This window comes from Stylophora pistillata, chromosome 10 (genome assembly GCF_964205215.1).
Source record: "Stylophora pistillata chromosome 10, jaStyPist1.2, whole genome shotgun sequence".
NCBI lineage: Eukaryota > Metazoa > Cnidaria > Anthozoa > Scleractinia > Pocilloporidae > Stylophora > Stylophora pistillata.
This window is the reverse complement of record NC_142528.1, coordinates 12259548-12270444: the sequence shown is the minus strand read 5'-3', so window position 1 is coordinate 12270444 and position 10897 is coordinate 12259548. Positions and strand designations below refer to the sequence as shown.

The following is a 10897-nucleotide window of genomic DNA, read 5'->3' as shown; positions in this document are numbered from 1 at the left end:
GACAACTTATTGCAGACCTCTACAACGGTAATCATATAGACGACATGACACATATAGACGCATTTTCCACACGTAATCATATAGACGACATGAAACATATAGACACATTTTCCACACTCCGCATTTTCCACACTCCGCCTTTTCTACACTCCTCATTTTCCGCACTCCTCATTTTCCACACTCCTCATTTTCCACACTCTGCATTTTCCACATTCGCATTTTCCACACTCCTCATTTTCCACACTCTGCATTTTTCACACTCCACATTTTCCACACTCCGAATTTTCCACACTCCGCATTTTTCACACTCCGCATTTTTCACACTCCTCATTTTCCACACTCCACATTTTCCGCACTCCAAATTCTCCGCACTCCTCATTTTCCACACTCCGCACTCCGCACTTTCCACACACCTAATTTTCCACCTAACCGCGTTAAACTGAGTCGAGGGTCGCACTGGTGCAGAAAAGTGTCAGTGATGACAACTGAAGAAGACCAGATACGCGTTTATTCACGTGTTGTCAGAAGACAGGAGTTTGGCTTAATAAAAAAAGGAAACCTCCAAGGAAAGACTCAACAAGAATGCGACCTGTTGCAGCATTGCTGATAACTACCAAAGTGATACTTCTACTTTTCTTTTATTTAATCAGCAGTAATTCAGCAGCGAATAATTCTGTAAAGTGCTCACCAACCTCACCTGGGCTTCAATCGTTGCCTCTCTGGGATTGTAATTTTGGCTGTGAGGATATAGATATTGAAAACATTCGGCTCTTCCACCGAAAAAGCGGGGAACTGCGACGGATTGTAATGGTTGTAAAATCCACGTCCGTCCAAGGCAAATAGAGAGCGTGACCTGAGAAATATCATGCGCTTTCTTTTTCAATTTCATCACAAAATTTTCCATCAAATTTTATTCTCTGACAAGCGTTGACAGTTGCCGTTGTGGTCCACCTCGAGTTTTCTGAAACCTGCTTGCCCCACCCGAGCACTATGGCGTCTTTGATGTTTTCTCCGATTTTCTAAGTTTTTTCCAACTGGTAAAGTTGGGGTTACACTAGGCGCTGTCACCTAATGATAGATTTTGGCTGCAGAGTAAACAAATTCTCGCAAAACTTTACCAAGTGCGACCCATGCCATAGTTTCTAGCCCCGACATCAAGCAGAATAAATTAAAGGAGCTTTCTAAACTGACACTGTTTCTATGAACACGATTGATTACTGCAGTTATACATACAACTTAAGTACATATGGTGCACGATCCTCGCAGTAGATAGCGCTATTTAAGCAATAGCGAAAATCAGACCCGAAAAAAATCAGGCCTGTACGGGATTCGAACCACTGACCTCTACGATACTAGTGCAGCGCTCTACCAATTGAGCTAACAAGCCAACTGGGAGCAGGCCGTTAAGTTGATTCGTAATAAACCCGTGAAAGTGAAAAATCAGATACAATGAAATATATGAAGTTCATATATTTCATTGTATCTGACAACTTAAGTAGTTGTGAAATTAAAGCCCGTGGAAAAAATCCAGGCCTGAACGGGATCAGAACCCATGACCTCTGCGATACCGGTGTCGTAAAATTCGAGACCTGGTCTTGGGTTTTTCAAAGATGGATTAAGACAAGCCACGGTTAGTGTGAAATTTGATTTTAGATCTGAAAGCTTCATAAGAAAATTCAGTGTAATTCCATTTGTCTAAAATTTGATGATTGATTGCTCTAAAAAGAATTGGGAAAATCATTCCAAAACTGCTTTTGAACAGAGAAATATAGAAATCGGTATTAAAATTTAACCCTGGGTTAGCACTAATCGGCCTTTGAACAACTGGGCCCTGTATTGCAATTGATTTGTTTTATTGATTCGCCCTCATATACAACAAAAATGATCTCGTATCGTAAACTTACTAACTTTATATACACAACTTCGTCTTCGTCTTCGTCTTTGCTTCGAAAAAGGACTGATCAAAGTCTAATGTACATACGACGATGGTAGCCAATTTTCACGTGTCCATCAATCAACTAATAACTATACAAACAAAACTAGTAGTTTCAATGTGGAAGTGGGTGCTGGCGTCAGAGGGATAATTTCAAAACACTCACATGTCAGTTCATTTGCCAAAGAACAAAAGAATGTTCCAAGTTCACCCAAATCTCCAAATTTGTAATAAAGTTACTATGAATTTGACATGCCATCATCGTTTCTAGCATGAGGATCAAAAGTATACAATGAACTATTTGATTTACTTAAAATAGTCAATGTGACATTTCTGAAAATGACAATTGCCTGCTTGTAAGTTGTAAAAGTATTCTTCAATGCTGACCAAAAGGAAAGGCAGGGATAAAGGGTATCATCCGCACCGATCAACCCTTGTCAGCGCTCTCCATATTTTATCCTGTAAATATCACAATCAACCTTTTGTCTAACAAAACTCGCGAACCGCCCTTCGGCAAGACCAACACATTTTGAGGAATGATCAACGTCATTGAGCAAACGACAACTTAATGTTGTGCTCGAGAAGTTTTCTTTTGACTCAAAGGTTGAAAAACAACTGGACTCGACGGTAGAATGGATGCTCTCCACTGATGAAATAGACTCAGAATTTGTCTCAAAGCCCAAACAGTCATTTGAGTTTGCAGTTGAATGGTTAGCTTAAACGAGCGATCCACATTTTGTCAAATGGTTTGCTTCAACGAGCGATCCACATTTTGAATCTATGATTGCACGCTTTTCTTTAGCCTCAACGGGCAAATGTAACTCAATGGTCGAATTATTTACCTCAACGAGCATTGCTCGAGATCGATCTAAACATCCACCTGCATTTTACGTGATGTCATCACAAGCACCCCGGATATAAAAAACGTAATCGACTGCGCATGTCTCGGATCTTGCACCCGTAAAAATTTTGGCTTTTTCTCGCTATTGTAAAGAATAGGCTGCTGCCTCGCAAGGGCTCGCCAGCAACCAGCAACAAGTATCTGATTACAAAAGATTACGAAATTGTTCTTGCGTGGGGGCGTGGGGTGTCTCCATGTTTCCAACAACCGGTGCTGCAGTACTCTAGTAACTGAGCTTTCAAGTCAACTGGGGCTGGTAACGTTGTGAGTTCGTAATATACTCGTAGATGGTGAAGAAACAAGTGAACAGGTGAAAGATCACATATTTGAACTGCGGAACTGTACCCCTCTCAAGTAGAAAGCCTGTGACGATGAAATATGATAAAGAATAAACCAATGAACGAAATAATTTGGATATACCAACAAAGTTGAAATGGTAAATTGGCCACCGTAACGATTACAAAAGCTGACGTTTCGAGCGTTAGCCCTTCGTCATTCGCTCCGACGAATGACGAAGGGCTAACGCTCGAAAAGGGCTAACGCTATACGTCATTCGCTCCGACGAAGGGCTAACGCTCGAAACGTCAGCTTTTGTACTCGTTACGGTGGCCAATTTACCATTTCAACTTCGTTGATATATCCAAATTATTTCGTCACCCCCACCGACGCAGCCCCAAACAGTTTCTTTTGAAACTATCAGCCTTTATTCAATGAACCAAATGCTTGTCATGGAGCTTCGTGCGTTTTCTTGATAATACACACAGCGCATCCAAAACAGTTACAGGCTGTTGGAGAAAGACTGAAGCCAGACTAAGGATGTTTCAGCCTTTTTGTTTTAACTATATCATAACTGATTATCGTTTAAATATATGTATGAAAAATAGCTGCAAAGCAGGATTAACGAGATTTCGAGCAATCGAGCACATTTTAACTAGAATGTGAGCATGCGAGTAGTTGCAAAAATTTTGCGAGCACGAGCAAGCGAGCACCCGTGTAATTTTTGCGAGCGATTCGAGCAAAGGCCAAACTTTGCGAGCACTTTTAAATTGAATGGGACCATTCGATACCCCTTGCAAAGTACGTTTCTGGTTGAATTTCTCAGACATAGCATGACGTGGTCAGTGTGTGATTTAGTGACTAATTTAACGACAAAGACAGCATATCATGCATGTACGGTGTCCAACTAGAAAGCCTTTGCTACTTTGGACACCGTGCACCCCTCAAACTTATCCTTATAGCCAAATATTACTATTATTCTTCCCTCTTTCTCGTACTTTTCAATGTATATTAACTTCTATTAATAGTGTGAAAAAATAAAGTTGAAGTTTAAGTTTAAAGATGTGTTACAACTTGCCTGTTACGTTCTCCGTGGTTTCAGAAATTCCGCTCATTCTGCATATTTAACTACGGATTAAATTAATATGTGGTATGGTGAACCATACCTCAATCCCTCCGATACAAAATTACTACATTTGATAAGAGTTGCTTTCCTTCGCGCTTTTGTAGGAGCCTCCATTTGGGGTACTGATTTCCTCCATTTTACGGTTACCGATGGCCGTTTAAGTTTTCCTAACTTTTCAAGGATAAGGAAGCAAGTCTGGAGAAAAAAACGCACCGTGTTTTTTAGTTCGCTGTAAGGCATCTCTGACGGAAACTATGGGGTAGTCCTTTGTCGGTCGATGTGCCATCCCTCACACGGTCTTGAAAACAAGTCGCTCTTTACTACTTTCAAAAATGCGGTGGTCTCAGCCAATAGCTGAGATGCGCCACAACATAAATAATTCGATGTAAAAACAACAAAATGCAATAGCCCACCTGAGGTCTTTTTGTCAAGGCAGCAGGCTCGAACGGCACACGGCTGCCTTATGAAGTCATGGTGTCTTGGAAAGATTTTCGTTACTCTCAAAAGACTTGTTACAATTTCAGGGCACATCAATCAAGCTCTTCTCGAGTAGAAAAGATGAAACAGCACCACAGATCAAGGCCACTGGAGAATAATTTTAATTCTCGAGCTCTTGCGATGCAAAGTTTACTTGCACAAAGATAGACACCGCCGGGCACGATACAGTATTAGGGACGTTAAGCAATCAGGACGGCAACGCCAAGGAAGAATTCGATTAAATAATGAATTTCTACTCTTAGTTAAAATTTCAAAAATGACTGCAGGAGCTTACTGTCTTATAAGCGCCACAGCTCAGCTTCAGCATGATGTATAAAAGTAGTGTTGAGTTCCAAATGGAAATTAAAATAATTTGCCGTCGCGGTCTCGGCTCGCAGACGACGCAAATTTTGGCGATTTCATGTTGTTGTTTTGCATAGGACGGCTAAGAAATGGGCTCATCCTCGGTGTAAAAACCTGTGAAGCTCACAAGTGACGTAAAACAAAGACAACAAAACATTATAAATAATAGCGTACAGCAAAACAATACCTCATGAAACAAAGAAAACCTCGTCAAGTTTTTACACCGAGGATGACCTAGAAATGTACAAAGTTTCAAAACGCACGTGCTGAGCTATTGTTCTGCCAATTAGATCTCTTGTTTTTCCACATCCTTGTTGCTGTCGCCGTCGTGGTTGCTTACAGGTCCCTATTATGCTGGTCAGCGGACACATCAACCAAACCGTACAATGCCGACGACTTTTCTGAATATTTTCGCCGTGAGTCTAGTCGACAATGCAACAAGGCAAAACTTAAAAGGAATACTGTAAACTTATCTTTGAACCTCGGCTCATGCTCTATTACATATTTTGCCGAAGCCGAACTGAAGTTACACACTATATTGATATGCTGTTTTTCTTACTCGCAGGAACCAAGTCTGCGGCAACGAAGTAATGTTAGTCTGTATATCACAGTCTGATCTACATGCAGCAGCTCACCTATTGGTAGTTACACTTACTAAAAAATGTGACCCTTCTATTCAAATTAAGCTTCATCGGTTTCCAATACAGGATTACTTTTTAGATGCTTCTATTACTTCAAAGATGAAATAAACAATTTTTAAAAATCGAGTTTCCAGATGGGATTTGTACCCACGACCCTCCGTGATCTAGTCGGATGCTCTAACCACTGAGCTACAGGAGACTCTATGGTGAGCAAGGGTCAATTAGTGAGTATTGACTGGAACCGCATCACGCGGCTACACAGCCAAACATCAGCTAGCGCATAGAAGCTCACTAACAGCATCACGCTGTCACATTAAAGCATCACATGCATTAAAGCATCACATGCAGCCAACCAGCCTCCAAAGTGAGCATGTTTATTTCATCTTTACATGCTCACTTTGGAGGCTGGTTGGCCGCATGTGATGCTTTAATGCATGTGATGCTTTAATGTGACAGCGTGATGCTGTTAGTGAGCTTCTATGCGCTAGCTGATGTTTGGCTGCGTAGCCGCGTGATGCGGTTCCAGTCAATACTCACCATAGAGTCTCCTGTAGCTCAGTGGTTAGAGCATCCGACTAGATCACGGAGGGTCGTGGGTTCAAATCCCATCTGGGAACTCTATTACTTTAGAAAGCCTTAAATAGTTTGGTGACGTATGTGCTTATTGGGAAAAGTCAGATTTAAAACTTAGTGAGCATGTGACGATTGGATGAATGAATGCATGAATACATCCCTAAAAAGTGAATAAATGCGTTTCGTATCGAATCATCAAGGTTTGGTATTCTGATCATTAATTCTGAGAACACTATCATTATGCACCCGGCCTTGAATGTCAGCTGACTTTCTCTTCCCCCACAACTATTTTAGAATGTATGACATTCCCGTGGGCAAACATCAGAGAGATGAGACAGATTTGTTGGCCTATATCCCCCTCTCTTGAATTTTAACTCAAGAAAAGTGAATAGGAAAGTTTCTGCGAAAGCACTTAACATTAGTTTCAGCAGCATACCTTGTATGAGTATTGCGCTTGAAATAATAATGAAAAACCAAAAAATACAAAACAAAACGCAATAATAATAATAATAATAATAATATTAATAATAATAGTACGGTATTTATATAGCGCTATTTCTATCACTATCCAATAGCGCTGTAAAGTAATTTTATAAAGCGGACCGATAAGATCATAAAAACCGTAAAAATCTCTAAAACATGAGTAAAAGAAACTAGCTAATAAGGTAGTCTGTAATAATGAGTGTAAAAGCTTTAAACTTATATTGAAATTAACTAATTTCCTAGTCAATTAACTAGCTCACCAACTAATCAACTAATTTACTAGCTAACTATCTAGCGGCCTAACTTACTACTTATATAATTAAATAGCTCAGTAAGGAGTAGTCTAATTATAAAATTTGTTAAAAAGGTATGTCTTTATACAGGTCTTAAAATGTGATAGCGAGCCGCTCACTCTTATGTTGTTAGGAAGAGAGTTCCATAGAGTCGGTGCTACAAAAGGGAAACACCTATGACCATAACTTGCTAGATTAACAGATGGTACTTTAAGTAAATTTTTAGAGAAGGACCTCAGATTTCTGGTCGTTACATAAGGCTTCAACAGTTCAGTGATGTAACTAGGGGCCTGGCCGTTGGGCGCTTTGTAGGTCAGAAGTAGTATCTTGTAATCTATGCGCTGGCTAACTGGGAGCCAGTGCAGCTGCTTTAAGATAGGTTTGATATGGTCGTACTTTCTTGTATGAGTGACGATACGAGCTGCGGCATTCTGGACATTTTGTAAGCGATCTATCAGGAATTTGGGCAGTCCGTATAGTAGCGAGTTGGTGTTATCTAGCTTAGACGTAATGAATGCATGAACTAACTTTTCAGTATCTGCTAGAGATAGGCAGTCCCTTATCTTGCTAATGTTTCTAAGGTGGAAGAAACAGGCTTTGCAGGTACTAGTGACATGCTTATCTAATGACATGTGCTCATCGAAGATAACTCCAATGTTTCTTGCAGAGGGAGATGGCTCGATCCGCTCACCAGACACATCAACATACTCTACTAATGGGGATGGACGGTGTCGTGCGCTCAAGATCAATAGCTCCGTCTTTCCTCTGTTTAGTTTCAGTTTATTGCACACCATCCATGAGTCTATCTCAGAAACACATGCCTCTATTTTTGCTATAGAACTGGGTTGTTCGGCTGGGTTGGGCTTGAAAGGGAGATAGAGCTGGGTGTCATCGGCGTAGAGATGGTAGTTTAGTCCGTGCCGTCTGATGATGTCCCCAATGGGTGAAGTGTATAATAAGTATAAAATCGGACCCAGTACTGATCCCTGGGGAACACCGTACCGAAGTTCTTTCGTCTTTGACTTGTTTCCATCAATTATCACAAACTGTTTTCGGTCTTGGAGATAGGATCGAAACCATTTTAGCACATTTCCTTTTACTCCATAGCGTTTCTCCATTTGTTCTATAGTAGATCGTGGTCGACTGTATCAAACGCCGCAGACATGTCCAACAATAGCATGGCAACACATTTTTGATTGTCTATTTCTAAGAGAACGTCATTTTGCACCCTCAAGAGGGCAGTCTCTGTGCTGTGAAAACGCTTATACGCAGACTGAAAAGATTCCTCTAGATCATTATTCGCAACAATTTCATTTACCGTTGACCATAATCTGAAAAAAAATTTCGCCGGAATTTTTTTCAGAAGAGAATGTTTTTTGGAAAGTCGACGAGGATGATTTATTTCTCAACCTTTGGAGTGAAAAGTGACAGATTCATCCAGCCGTGAAACGAGAAGCACCAAAATGCAGTTAAATCTGCATCACAAAACAGTCGCACGTTGCTACTGGGTGAACGCGCCCTTAGCTGTAGCAAGTCTTTATAGAGTGACAGTAAACCCCATGCTTGCAAAAATCACTGTAGTTGTTGTAGGGGCGCTCATTATCGCTGGAGCATTTATCGAATGTTTGGATCATAGCATACACAAGGCAGCAGGGTGCCTTCGAGCCTGCGGCTTGGACGAACAGAAAACTTGGACAAAGCGAGATCAGGTATGTTGTCTCTTTCTCTTCTATTTACATCGAAATTTCCATCGAAATTTCCATGTTGTAGTGAAACTCAGCTGTTGGCTGAGAAAGTTTTCAAAGTAATCAACTTTAATTGCGAAATCCACTTGAAGTGTTCGAGGTAAAGTTATGGCTGCCGTAAATTTCTAATATTTGTATACAAACAAAATAATTGATTAGGTAAATTCTGAGCTATATACAAATTAATCGAATGAAGCCTTACACTGCTGTAAAAAGGATATGTGAAACAGTTTACTTTTTACAGCAGTGTAAGGCTTCATTGGATTTATTTGTATATATTTCAACGATGCTGCTGAAGGAGAACATGAACAGATTAAATTCTGAGAAATTGATTTTGGGCAACAATTACCGTTGATGATACCAAAATATCCAGGACTATTGCCTTGGAGAATTGGACTTCAGAAATCGACCGTAGACGATTTCGTACAGGAGGCCTTTGTTTAATTCAGCTCAAAATGTGGTAAAATTTTTTTTCATAAACTTCACTAATTTCTGATTTAGATTGCAAGACATTTACCCTGGTTTACTTGATTATCATGGGTCAATGAAGTTAATGTAGCGTTAGGTGATTACTGCTCTTTTGCATAATCACGTCGCTCTGAGTTTTTTAATATGCTTTTCGCAACTGCCGCGGATTGTACTATGGAAGACCTTTGTTTTCGCTTTGTCACTTGAAGTACAATTTTCGTTGCGTAATTGCCTTATTTTGAAAAGATGTTTTCGCATACAGGGCATATAATTATATTTATTCATACTGATTTGCAAAGTACAGAGTTACATTCAAGTAGCATTCAAGCAAAGTGTTTTTCGTTGGACGTGAAATCAAGATGTGGACCGTGATGAATTTATCTTATCTCCCGCTCTTTTGAAGTTTCTTTGGAGTTGAACTAAAATCTTTAATACCTCAGAAATCGTTCAGTACTGCGTTAATGATTGAAAAGTAGCGACAACGTTTTATTCGTGTTCCTTCGTGCATTTATTGTTGTCTTCGGCTTTTGTTTACCGCAAAGTATGTTTAGTGCAGACTTTCATAGTTTGCCCTGGAGACAATTATGAGCCTATTGTGAAATCTGACTAAACTTGAAATTACAGCTAGGTTAACTGAAGGAATTGCGAAACGAAGTGTATCCCGAAATATATATTTTAATGAAGTTAGTACCACTGAAATACGTTCAGTTTCGGGGTCTCCAGGTTGTCTTGGAATCAAGACAAGATTTACAGAATTAGCGATCAATTACGTTATAGGAAGCAAACCGGGTTTTTAAGATCTAACCGTTTGTTTGTACTGGCAAGAGTAGAACGAAAGGAGAATAAATTAACGTTCGACCACAGAATATCCTCGTACAATTTATTTTTTCGTCCCTTCCGGGGACATAAGCTTGAAAAATTTTCTTAACCTGTGAAAATTGTTGGGACAAGCTAAAATTAAGGACTTTTTTTTAAAAATGTTCTTTCTTTCCCTTTTCATGATCGTTATTTCAGAATCGACATTAACATTGACATTGAATAAAAAAAATAAGAAAAAAAAAAAAAAAACGAAGACAAAAGAAAACGTGTGCCAGGCGATAAACACGAAATCATTCAATAGATTGCAATTATCAGTTCAACGATACATCAAGTTTGGACCAGAGACTGAAACAATTCCGGTTCAAGCCAATTTTTGGAGGTTTGGGTAAGGCCCGCACAAAGGAAAATATGCCGTTAGTTCCGATCTTAGGCGCTCTTCGTGGAGGTCACGCGATCTGTGGTTCAAGAACGCATGCGCGTGGCATTCAAGTAGTTTGTTACCGTATTATCTGTTTTCTTTCTCTCTTTTCCTTTGTATTAATTGTGTTTTCAGTCTTTTGTCGTCAGTTCTTTAGAACAGAAAGTTTTTCGCCTCAGGCTGCCACGAGTAAAAATAATGGTGTTACTTGCTAGTTAATAACAAAGCAGAAATAATTTAAATAACTTTTGAGACGTTACAAGTAAACAATTATAGATAAACAACATGCGAATAGTTTCTTTCTTCGTTCGATTCTTTTACGTAAAATTTAGGGCCAGCTTATCGAAATTCAATTATTTTATGCCAAATATGCATTAAAAC

At 39.7% G+C, this 10897-nt stretch overlaps 1 protein-coding gene across 4 annotated transcripts in view; it reads left to right on the top strand.

Annotated features, from left to right (window-relative positions):
* Window positions 1-8514: 8514 nt before the first annotated feature.
* LOC111344655 (uncharacterized) overlaps window positions 8515-10897 on the top strand; it is a 15746-nt gene continuing 13363 nt past the window's right edge. For all 4 annotated transcript variants that reach the window (XM_088735768.1, XM_088735767.1, XM_088735766.1 and 1 more), the window contains exon 1: window positions 8515-8775. In XM_088735768.1, the coding sequence (XP_088591894.1) occupies window positions 8530-8775 (246 nt within the window). In that variant the 5' untranslated portion in view covers window positions 8515-8529. The remainder of the gene's footprint in view (window positions 8776-10897) is intronic.